Source organism: Coffea arabica, chromosome 9e (genome assembly GCF_036785885.1).
Source record: "Coffea arabica cultivar ET-39 chromosome 9e, Coffea Arabica ET-39 HiFi, whole genome shotgun sequence".
Taxonomy (NCBI): Eukaryota; Viridiplantae; Streptophyta; class Magnoliopsida; order Gentianales; family Rubiaceae; genus Coffea; species Coffea arabica.
The window spans coordinates 37,864,073-37,876,250 of NC_092327.1; the positions used below are offsets into that span (position 1 = coordinate 37,864,073).

At 37.1% G+C, this 12,178-nt stretch overlaps 2 protein-coding genes across 5 annotated transcripts; both read right to left on the reverse strand.

Annotated features, from left to right (window-relative positions):
* Nucleotides 1-1,298: 1,298 nt before the first annotated feature.
* LOC113710671 (uncharacterized) lies at nucleotides 1,299-2,708 on the reverse strand. The gene is made up of 3 exons (XM_027233794.1): nucleotides 2,169-2,708; nucleotides 1,855-2,083; nucleotides 1,299-1,750 (listed from the first exon to the last, which is right to left on the reverse strand). Exons 1-3 carry the CDS (start codon nucleotides 2,706-2,708, stop codon nucleotides 1,299-1,301), a joined length of 1,221 nt encoding a protein of 406 aa, XP_027089595.1.
* A 3,272-nt stretch (nucleotides 2,709-5,980) lies between these two features.
* On the reverse strand, nucleotides 5,981-11,588 carry LOC113709730 (uncharacterized). 4 transcript variants are annotated; one of them, XM_072066565.1, is made up of 5 exons: nucleotides 11,267-11,588; nucleotides 9,729-9,779; nucleotides 9,557-9,645; nucleotides 9,097-9,420; nucleotides 5,981-6,789 (listed from the first exon to the last, which is right to left on the reverse strand). In XM_072066565.1, exons 2-5 carry the CDS (start codon nucleotides 9,763-9,765, stop codon nucleotides 6,151-6,153), a joined length of 1,089 nt encoding a protein of 362 aa, XP_071922666.1. In that variant the 5' UTR covers nucleotides 9,766-9,779; nucleotides 11,267-11,588; the 3' UTR covers nucleotides 5,981-6,150. The 4 variants fall into 4 exon arrangements, with proteins under 4 accessions (XP_071922666.1, XP_027088381.1, XP_071922668.1 ...); XM_027232580.2 differs by having other exon boundaries at nucleotides 9,729-9,808; XM_072066567.1 differs by lacking the exon at nucleotides 9,729-9,779 and having other exon boundaries at nucleotides 9,557-9,632.
* Nucleotides 11,589-12,178: the final 590 nt, after the last annotated feature.

Consider the following 12,178-nt stretch of genomic DNA (forward strand, 5'->3'; position numbering starts at 1 on the left):
AAAGGTCCAAAGTACTTGGCGGACAGCTTAAGGCTCCTCCGGATAGCTATAGTCTTCTGTCTATACGGCTGCAATTTGAGGAAAACCCACTCTCCTACTTGCAAAGTCCTTTCGGAGCGATGTTTGTCCGCATAGTGTTTCATCCGATTCTGCGCTTTGGCCAAATTCTCCTTGATTAGTGACGTGATCTGTAGTCGTTCTTGCACCATGTCTGCCGTAGCTGGAATCACACTGTCGTGGAAAGATCCCAACGGGATGTGAGCTGGTTTGTACCCGTATAGTGCTTCGAAGGGGGAAAGTTGTAAGCTGGTGCGGAAGTTTGTGTTGTACCAGAATTTCACCGTCGACAGCCAAACACTCCACTGCGTTGGGTGCTCACTACACATACATTTGAGATACGTTTCCAGGCATTGGTTAACTCGCTCACTTTGCCCATCCGTTTGTGGGTGATAGGAGGAACTATAACGAAGTCTGGTCCCCAGTAGCTTGAACAACTCCTGCCAGAACCCACTAAGAAACATTCGGTCTCGATCGGACACGATAACTTCTGGTAAGCCGTGAAGTTTATACACATTATCAAGAAACACCGTGGCCACTTGTTGAGCTGAATAAGGGTGAGAAAGGCGCATAAAATGGCTGAACTTGGTGAAACGATCTACTACCACGAATATCGTGTTAAACCCCTGAGATAAGGGCAACTGTTCGATGAAATCCATAGTTATTTGGGACCACGCATGCTGAGGAACCGGTAGTGGTTGGAGCAAGCCGGGGTAGGGGACGTTTTCGTGCTTACTCCTTTGGCACACGTCACATGATCTCACAAACTGTATTACGTCTTTCTTAATGCCCAGCCAGTAAAACAGAGCTTGCACCCTTTGCAGGCAACCTCTTAGCCGGAGTGTCCCCTAACAGCAGATGCATGCAACGCCTTGATAAGGGGTTTGTTTGGATTGTAAGTTATTTGGGATATTTTTTAGGTTACTTTTTAAGATCGCGTAAATATGAAATAGGCGTTTGGATAGCAAGTAAATCGTGTAAATTAGCGTTTGGACAGGTGCTTATTATTGAATTTAAGCATGTGACTTTGACTTTGACTTTGACTTTGACTTCGAAAATTTTGACTTTGACTTCGAAAATTTTGATTTTATACTACGTTTACGCTAAACCAATTGCATACTTAATACCCAAACGGTACAGATTAATTTAGAAGTTGGAAATCGAGGACATTTTAAGTACATTCTACACATGGGAAAATATATTTTAGGGACAATTACAATCCTACTTAATGCGATGAACATTTAACGGCGGCGTCGCCCTCGTGCTGCATACATTTGAGTCGCTATGTAGTCTCGTTTAGCTTTCCATTCCGCCAGCTCTGCAGGAGACACGTTTAATGCGAACGACTGAGGTACTAGCCCGCCTATTTCTGGCTCTTCATTTAAGTGCACGTCTTGTGATTCAAACCGTTGAAAATGAGCATCTTCTGGTTGGTGCATCCTTAAAAAGTTGTGCAACGCACAACAAGCAATGACTATACTGATTTGAGTGCTCATATAGAAATTATCTACCGGACCCTTTAACCATTTGAATCTTTTCTTAAGCACACCGAATGTGCGCTCAATGACATTGCGAAGTTGCGAATGTCGAGTATTGAACAAGGTCTTTGACGGAGATTCGGACCCCACGTTCTTATACGGGGGCATGAAACCAGGAGCATTCCTGTATGCCGCATCAACTAAGTAGTACTGGCCTATTTGACAAAGTTATTCTAATTAATAAACGCGATAAAAAATAGGAGTTGTGGTAATAAAGCATAGCACATGCTTGACTTGAAATATTGGACCCATCACTTACCAGGTTGCGGCAGTGGAAAATCGGACGGATATGCTAATGCTGACTCCAACACTCGCGCATCGTGTGCACTTCCCTCCCATCCAGCATACACATAGATGAAGCGCATGTCATGGTCACAAACTGCCAGAACATTCTGTGATTGCCACCCGTGCCGATTTGTATATGCCATTTGCTCGCTTGTCGGAGGACAAGCTGAGATGTGGGTGCCATCCATCGCTCCCACGGCATCCTAATATGTGTAAAAAATATATAATCAACTTTATAGAATCGTCGTACTACAGAGTCGCCAAAAATCAGTATTCTTTCCACATTACCTTGAACCACGGATAAAAATTAGTTGAGTTTGCAATTCGTGGATGAACTGCAGTCTGGTCACCCGGTCGTATTATTTCAGCTGCAAATAGACACAGGCCTCGGAGCACCTTTTTTATATTTCGATTAATCGTCTCGATGGATCGATCAAAAATAGTCCCCAACACACGGTGCGTATGCTTGTGGCTGACCAACATTAAAGTCATAGCAAGCGCCTCCTGTATGGGCACGCGCTGTTGGTAATTGTGTGGAACGTACTGTCTCTCGATAAGGATATTGGACAGTAGCAAGAAATTATCAGTCGTGATACGCATGTTGTCTATTGAGCGTCTATGATGACCGTAGAGTACGCGTTCCACCCACTGCCTATCTGTGAATGAACCATCATGTTGCGGAAGTGGTTGATTATTATCCACGTGTGCAAGTGACGGATGCATTAACATTAACGATGCACTCATAAGAAGTAAGGCCTCATCTTCCTCATCTTGCCTCATGCGGTCCGCATTGCGTCCTCTAGCACCACGGCGGTTGTTCCAGGCCATGATAAGGGATGTATATAGCTGTATATATGTTTATATAAGCATGTTTTGTATGAGTATAACCAATTCCATAAATGTGTTAATACCACTTGCGTATTGGACATAAATTAAATGTCAGGAATCTAGACATGTCCCATTAGACATAAATTAAGTATGTAATTGGTCAGACATGTCCCATTAGAGACTTCATCATCCTCTCAAACCAATTACGTAAAGTAGCTTTATGGAGTATAAATTAGCAATATGACTTTTAAATAGAATACTATGCAATATGACTTTATAGCACGTATTTGGCAATATAACTTTTAATACTAATATATTTATAAATGTATAAATGTATATTATTATAAATACATATAATTATAAATGAATATTATATAAATGTATAAATTAATATATTTGTGATTTATAATTTATATATTTTTATATAAATATACATTATGCATTTATAATACAATTATAAATATTTATGAATAAATATATTTATTTACTTATATAAAACTCTTATAAATATATTATAATTGTATTATATTATCTATTACTATAAATAAATGTATAAATTATAAATAAATGTTATTATATGAATGTATTCCTATAAATATCTGTTACTTTTTCAATTCATTCAACTAAAAAGACAAACAATACATTTTGAGTAAATAGATTATTTACACAATTTTATTTACTTATATCATAAATATAAGTTTTAATTATTTTTTATTTCATATACGTCACCTAAAAAAAATGTTATTTATTTATTTATTGTTTTCAAAGACACTCAAGCTAGAACAACACATTACAACCTGTGTATCTGCATGCTTAAAAGTAAAAATTTACTTCCTTTAATAGGCTTTCTGAATCCTATGTCGAGACATATCTATAAATGTAAATCATATGTATAAATGTATAATTAATATTATGTATATTAATATAAATGTATAAATGCATTACGTGAGAGGTTATAAAACAACAATCCAAGCCTAACGAAGTCCAGTCCGTACTATATCAAAAAACCCATCCGACCAGGCTACTCAATTCGTAACACCTCAAAATATTTATTATCACTTTGAAGCGGTAAAATATGAACGATTAGTCACCAATAACTCGTACAATGCATTAAGTGAGAGTATATAAACGGCTACCATACAAAAGATCTAAATAATGGCAAGATATTGAATTTAGATTGCAATTTTATAACTGAAAACATTCGTCTACAATTTACCTCGCTTCCAGTGGCACGCACGTAGTTTCCGGTTGCCACACGGCGAGGTGCACACAGCTACCACGTTAATTAAGAAAAGGCCGCCACTTCGTCTTGACGTTCTGTCTTCTATCCTCTTCGTTCGTTTTTCAAAAGAGAATTGCAGAGGCCAGTTCTTTTTATAGAGAATTGCACTGCTTAAATGTGAAGAAACAGTGGGAAATGCGCTGATCTACATTGGAGTTTTTAGAGAACTTCCACCACAATTTTCACTTTGTCGTTTCATGAGATATATTTGACATGCAATTGGAATGCTTTATAGCACATGTATTTCCGCAATTTATGGCCCTCGTCAGAGGACACGACACAGAACAAAAAATGCAAATAGTGGAAACATACGGAGAAGTTAACTTTACAGAGACTTTTTTATTGGCCATCTAAAAGAACTAGGGATAATTTCAGAAACCTCCCTTGAGGTTTTTTAGAAACAATTTCATTTAGCTCCCTCGAGCTTTTAAAAATTACACATACCTCCCTTATCATTTAATACTATCCTTAAATATTTTTATGAAATTTCCTTGTTATATTTAGAATGCCATTTAAAATTATTTTTTTCTTTTTATTCCTTTTCTTAATTTTTTACCAATAAAACTGTACAATCACCACTATTACCTCTATTTTTTAATGTAACCAAATGTCATATCTAGTAATCCAATGTTTTTGTTGATCTTTATTTTTTGTCTCAAAATTAACAATAAATAAAAAATAAATGGTCCAAAATCACATCTAAAATTTTCAAAATCCCACTACTCAAAAAATTCATAAACTTTAAATGAATTATTTGAACATCTTCTTTTCTATCTTATAAATTTAATCTATAATAAATACCATCAAAAGTATCCTATCATAATGATAAATTATTATTAATATTATTGTTGTTTATCAAATACTTACTACTACTACTAGTAGGTATAGACATAAAATTAAAACTCATTACTGCAGGTCATTTTAGGGTATTCATTTAAAAATTTGACCGAATCAATTTATTTTAAGATTTTGTTACTAAAACTATCAAATCAAGGGAGGTAAGTGTAATTTTTCAAACCTTAGGGGAGCTAAGTAAAAAAATAAATAAAACGTTAGGGGAGCTCTCTGAAATTATCTCAAAGAACTAGTCACAAATGCTATAGAACCCATGTGCTTGTCAGCAATTGCAGTACTAGGGCGTGTCAGCTATTTGTTCTTCAGGATTGGTGTTACAGTAGTTTGCGTTAATGGACAAAAAAGGTGCATGCTCTTTTTTGTGTCCTCTGTCTTCATTGTGAGGACCATATGCCAGTCCAAGAACGCATGTAAATATCTCCATTCCATAGCTCACAGTTCCATCTCCAATACCTTTTTCTCCACGTTCAAGTTCCTATAGCAATCTAAAAATTTCGAGGGACTGCAAGGAGATTTGAAGGTGTGAGAAGCTAAAATTCTCCAGAATGCAGCATCCTGCTTTCCAATGCTTGTGTGAATGGATGTTCAGAAAAGAAAAGAAAAGAAAAGAAAAGAAGTACCACAACCCTGAGATTGCAACGTATTCCCTCCTGGGCTCATTAAAAATTTCCTTGGCAACTTTTGAAACTAGACCGACATACCAACAAAGGGCTGATGATACCAGATAATATAATAACCAATTGTCAGACTCAAAATCATCAAGATAAGGCAATAGTAGTAATACTTTTACTTGACTCCCTGCTTCCCTGCTGTGTGGAAGACCATAAGTGAAAGAAATAGCTACAGAGCACCAAAACAGTAACAATATCCATGCATCTCCAAACAATAATAATGAATTGCACACCAACAAAATGAAAAACTTGGGAAAATTGAAACCACCGGAAGCAAAGAAACACATCTCTGCAGGTCCTCTATTTCTGCAGCTTCATTCAGAATTTTTCATGAAATGTACCATGCAGCATTTAGAATTGACAATGACAGCAAATTTACTGAACTAGTAAGAATAGCATTCAGAAATCTCAATAAGAGTGTGAACTCAACCAGGAAAATTCCAGAAAAGAAAAGGCAAACGGTATTTTCCCTGCAACATAATCCTCTGGCATGAATAAACATTTTTTCTTCACAAGAAGTTAATAAATATCTCTAATATTATATGGACAAGTAATCCACAAACAACCACGTTATACAAGTACAATCATCCACAATGTACTTTAATAGTACAAACATTTCACATAATTGGCATGCCTAGGCCAAGCCTTTTAGCTTCATCAACTTGAGGATGTAGCCGTAGCGATCGGCTGCAGAAGCTCTAAGAAAAATAATCCTTGCACCCTCGTTCTCATATTTGGCATAGTGATCACATGCTTCAAGTCTCCACTCGTCCGGAATATCCATTGAGGTGATCACATCCTGGCACTGCATTATGCCGTAGAGGGAGTCGAACTCCGACCTACTCCGTCTGTCCTCAAGAACGAAGTCGGTGTAATTCCCGATCTTGCTTATAGCATCCTCAAGACCAGTAGATGACCGTGTCGATTTTGAACCTCTACTCCCTTCAGGTTCACCACTGGTTCCTAAGCTTGAGGCTGACCGTTTTCCTCTAACTGCACCAGGAACTGGGGGAACATAGTAGACGTCGTCGTCATCCTCAACTGCTGGTACGTTCACCGGAGTAGGCACCCTCGAACTAGAGGCTTGACCTTTTCCCTTCCGATTTTTAGCAACAGTGTTGGACCGTTCTCGGCGAGGCGGTTCCGATGGAACTACCTCGCTTGCAGACTGGGCACGGCTGCCTGTGGCATGTCTTCCAAGCAGTAGCGGTGTCAACCGATCGTACCAGTAGCATGAATTCTCTTTTTTGAAGTCAACGTACGAGGCATTGGTCTGGTGAAATGCAAATATGAAGTGAGCACACAGGAATTGATAGTGTACAAGGAAAATATTATTATAAGATTCGAGTTATTTTAACAAGGAAAATGCTAATTCAATTAACTATGTCAATAGCTAAATCCAGGATCCAAAACTTTGTCGATAGCTAATATTTCTGTATATTAAAGAAAGAGTTGTGAATGACAAATCACCAGCAGCTAAGCCGAACAATTTTCACATTTTGCAGTCAAATAATCCAATCAAAGCTAATCCAGTTAATCCGTCTGCCCAGAAAAGAATGGTCAACTAAGCGAAGGATAATCCAACTTCAAGTAAATCATATCATGGAAACAAGAACCCAGATTTATAAATTTACTCACTAATGCTGCCTTGATTTGCTACTATTACATCTTACTTCCAATATAACCCATACAGAGAGGATAAAAGAATCCAAAGCCACAGCTGATTACTTTGTGAAGAAACAGAAAACACAACCAAGCCTCCAAAACACACTCGAAAAAAAGCAGATTCAGCAAGAAAGACTTAAAATGAGGATGAATAAAAAAAAGAAACAACTTTTTTCGTCGACAATGATCAGAATTTCAATAAGTGGAGCCATAAAAACCAAAATCAACCAAATAATCAGCATCCCATTTCACGAATTGAAGGAAATGCACTAATCGACAAGTCAAATTCATCGAAAAAAGCACATCAAGAAAGAAGAAAAGAAAGAACATGAAAGATTAGATAAAAAAAGGTTGGCACTGCAGCTGTCTATGCAAAAAAAAAAAAACAATTTAAACGAGAGTAAAATAGCAAAGATGTTTGGATATCAATTTGGGATGTGCAGATAGAGGCTTGACACTAACTCATCACTTTATGAGAAGGCCATTCATTAGTATCATTATAATTGACATCAGCAGTGCAGGCACTAAATAGAATACAATTGGTCATTTTCAAGTTTCGAATGGCTCAGAAATTTCTTCATATTGCTCTCTAAAGTTCATAGAAGTGCTGCTGCTTCTGGTGTGACTTTGGCGAGAAGCTTTGATAAGCTCATAATGAAATATTCCATGCATCTCTGAAATTTGCTTTCTTGTTTTCTTTGTTTTTTCAAACGTGTCTTTGTATAAGATTTTTAATTCTTGAAATTATTTTACACTTTTTATGTCCAAACAATTATGTGAGTTGTCAAATCAACAAAAGTACAAATGCCATGCCCGAATGCTGGAACTTGGAAGGATTGAGGAAGATCATAGCTGAGGTGAGATATTAAAATTATCTACTCTGCCAATAAATAAACCAGGACAATCCTGATCAAGATTCAACATTCAAAATTCAAAGTTACAGTTGGTAATGGTCCCAACAAGTAACAACCTTTGCAGGAAAAGATCTGCACGGACCATATTAATTGAACAGGGACTTTGATTTCAGAAAAGGTTATCCAGAATTGGATATATATATATATATATATATATATATATATATATATATATATAACAGTTACAAATTTGACTAAAAATGTTTAGCAAAATATTAAAGTACTAAATTTTCTCCTATAAACAACTCTTTTTTTTTTCCTCCTTTGTACTTTACAACAAATAGAAGACACCAAATTTAGTCTCAACTAAAAGGCATCAAAGCAACTAAAAGGCACCAAATTTTAATTAAAGCAGGCCTGTTAAATTATTGAGACTAAGGATAAATAAATTCTTGCGAGGATAGGCCCATGCAGTTATGAAAAGGGATGTTATAGATGGAACAAATGAATTGTTTAACTTTTGAGTTTCATGAAAAGGGATGTAACCCGAGTTGTCATCCGAATTCATTGAAGCTGTAATTTTTTTTATTATGTAAAATTTCATGCGCTTACTGAAAACTCTAAATATTCAAGTTATTTTAACAAGGAAAATACTTATATTATTCAGGAACCTCCCCTTATAACCCTTTATAACCCAAATCTAGTTCTATTCAGAATTGAATATGTAGTTGTGCACCAAATTACAGGTTCTTTTCATCATTCAATCTAATAAGGTAATTGTAATGACTGAGCTACAAGATTAACTCATTAAAAGACTTCGAGGATTGAAAATAAGACGGAATAACAAGTGGAGTCAGCATATAAAAATTGATTAAGTCACCGGAAAATCAAGGATGAAAAGGCATCAAGGATTAGACACAAGTGAGAATTAAATAACAAGTGCAGTTTAAACAAGATTGAGTGCTCAGATTTTAGTTCAATAGGGAATCTGAAGTCACCTTTCAAATCTGAAGTACAAAGAAATTCAATTAACAGAAGTCAGGGAAGCGACAAGTCCATACCTGCTCCAAGTTGGCCCAATGTTCATCATCAGCAGTGAAACAGTAGCTGTCCTCACTCCACCCAACCCCGGTCTCTGTTTTTGATGAAATCCCACGCAGATTGCAGAACAGGTCCCATTTCTTCTTGATGTGATAGAATCTGGTCTGCAATTGCTGGCCAGTCACAGTCAATATGTGATTGCTCACCAAATGGGCTGCCAACATGTCGTAGTTGGTCTCTAGCGACTTCCTCTTGTCCCAAACATCATTTTCCCGAAAACTGACGTAGGCTGTGAGGAAAGCTTCATCCATTGCATCAGTCCAGTGAATCCTAGAAGCCATTTGCTAAGTTTGATGGGGAAAAAGAGTTAGCAGTGGACTGAGATAACAGAAATTGAATTAAAGTGGTTTGGAAACAGATCTGGACAATCAATAGTGAAAGCAAAAACAGGTGCAGAAGGAACTCAACGAAGGCACTTGCCTCAAAATAGACCTCAAGGCACTTGATGTAGTTGTTGGATGCAGTTGACGAACGGGTAGAGCAATCGGACGTACAGCTAACAGGTGAGGCTTCAAAATTCGAACAAAAAGTATTATTAACCAATGAATATGCTGCGAAAATTACTTTCTAATACAGCGTAGAAAGAACATACAATCGCAAGAAGGCTTCTTCCTCTTCTCAGCGGTCATAACCGAAGAGAGAACTGCCTCAGAACAACCGAAATGGCAGCAGCTGGACAGTAAAATTATTAACTCATTGCAAAAAATATGCATCCAAACAGCAAATGGGAGTTTGCATCCAAACAAATTCCCAGCATGTTAGCTTTCAAGTTCCATTGATCAACAAAAAATCCCATGCTTCTGTTAATTCTGGAAATTAGCAGCCCACAATAATAAGGTAATTGACTCCTAATCGACAAGTCTATAAGCTAATTGACATGTATCTAACCTCATCAAATGAGACTTACAACAGAACCAAAAGTTATGAATTCAAGCATCTATAACTGTGCAGGATTATGTATTCCGTATAATCTGATACAATTTCTTTGTTGAAAAGGCACAAATCCTAGTCCTTTTATTTTCCTTTGGTTCTGGGTCACACTCAAAATGTAAAGATTCTTTTCTCTGGGCTGCTCATGTAAACTTTTGTTGTCAAGTATATGTCCAATTTTAATTCTTCTTCAAAACCATTTTTTCTTTTCCTTCATATACTGTCTCAGTTATGACTTATTTTATAGCATCCCATTAAACAACTTATACTACGTTAAAGTATGAGTTTATTATTCAATAATAAACATGATCAATGCCAAGGACAAGTAACTTGCTGCTAACTTCAAAGTATTAATCCAGGGACTCGTTGGCTCATTATCAGTAATATTTTGCATATTACTGCCTTGGGCATCCAGACGCCACCCACATTTAACTTTAAATACTTTATAAATTTTACAGCAGACCGGTATATTTTGCTTTTATGTTTCCTATCACACTTGTCCAATCCTTGTGCGTTATGAGGCAAACCTTTTTAATTGGAAAGAAAGCAAAAGAAACCATGGAAAAAAAGAAAACTGATTGCCAAAGGCCAATGCAATTAAGCAGTGAAAATCCCTTGTATTTTTTGGTAAAACTTTATTAAACAACTTCTGTCCATCTTTAATTTACGTAATTGTAGAATATATTTTACTTCAATTATTTTTTTTAAGGGTGATGAATTTATTTTTTTAAGGGTCATAATATATTTTACTTCTGTCCACCATCAATTATTTCACCTGCTTAAATTGACATATTCCAAAGCAAAATTAACTTCTAACATCAACTTATCCTCCTAATAAATTCAGGACAGATTTTATTTTCCCCATTAAATTTTCTTTCCATGATAAGAAAAAAGCCCAAAGACAATAAATCTCCCTGCTTGCAATATATCCAGTTAATCCAGTTTTAATGCTCATAACCTCCCAATTTGAAAGGCCAGAGCAGCTTTATTCCACCATTCATTCAGATTCGGGTTCAATTAATCCTAAGTACATTTTAATCTACCATAAACGAAATCTACTCTTCGCACACAGCCAACACAAAATCAGGTGTCCAAGGGAGATAATCAGCTGATGAAGCCGTGGACAACTAGAAAGACAGATCAACGCAGGTTTATGGAATGTAAATTGCAGCTAAATCCAGAAAATCGAGGGAATTGTACCTGCCGCTGTAGATAGGGAGAAAGTGGAATGGGCTCGGAGCAAGAAATTCCGTTTGGGTGTTGGAAGCGTCGACCGCGGCAGGGTGAAATGCGTCCGATAGATTCAAAACTTCAGTCAAGGATCTTGTTTGCCGGACGTCTCTGCAAGCTGGGTTTGATTGCAGCTGTCTTTCCCGTCTGTTGGTAGATGAAAATGGCGAAGAGAGGCCCGAATAGAGGAGCACTTCTAGCCTTTGTGCTGTGTTCAGGAGTAAATGCCTTTACTCTCCTCAACCAACGGTTATTTTTTTTGCAGGTTTCCGTCAAAATGCAGTTGCCACGTGAAGGAATGAATTTTTGCATGACTTTAGTGCAAAAGGCTGCACCTAAGGAATCCAATGTCGGAACTCTACAGTAAATTACCCCACCACTTTTATTTACACAGTACAAACGCTAATTTCTTAAAATTTCAAATTACCCACCAATTATGCTTTCCAAACACTCCCAAGGTTATCCCTGATTCCACTTGAGGTGCCCACATACAATTTACCCTTGAACTTTAGCAGTCCCTTGTCCAGTTGGTAGTCCGAGTTGAAGGAAGGATCTAGCAACAGTTGTGGAATAAGTTCTTGAGCCATAGCATCTCCTGCATAGCTGTCTAGCAGTTCTTGTACCCACGCTGGTTAAGCAGAAGAGATAACATTCAAAGTTCCATGTTTGGTTGAAGGCGCGGCACTTTGATCAGCTATTCGTCATCTAGATAATGCGTCTGCCACTCCATTGTCAATGCCTTTCTTATATTGGATCTCGTAGTCTAAGCCTAACAACTTGGTCAGCCATTTATGTTGCAACGGGTGTGTAAGTCGCTGTTCCAGCAGGTATTTGAGAGCCTGGTGGACCGTTCGAATGATGAAGCGATGGCCGACCAGATAG

Coding starts and splice junctions, on each gene's coding strand:
- LOC113709730 (XM_072066565.1), bottom strand. CDS start 9,765: ATGACCGCTGAGAAGAGGAAGAAGCCTTCTTGCGATT. Junction 9,421..9,556: donor GCCTTGAGGTCTATTTTGAG/GCAAGTGCCTTC, acceptor CATCAAACTTAG/CAAATGGCTTCTAGGATTCA. Junction 6,790..9,096: donor ATTGGGCCAACTTGGAGCAG/GTATGGACTTGT, acceptor GCATTTCACCAG/ACCAATGCCTCGTACGTTGA.
- LOC113710671 (XM_027233794.1), bottom strand. CDS start 2,708: ATGGCCTGGAACAACCGCCGTGGTGCTAGAGGACGCAATGCGGACCGC. Junction 2,084..2,168: donor ATTTTTATCCGTGGTTCAAG/GTAATGTGGAAA, acceptor TACACATATTAG/GATGCCGTGGGAGCGATGGA. Junction 1,751..1,854: donor TTTTCCACTGCCGCAACCTG/GTAAGTGATGGG, acceptor TTTGTCAAATAG/GCCAGTACTACTTAGTTGAT.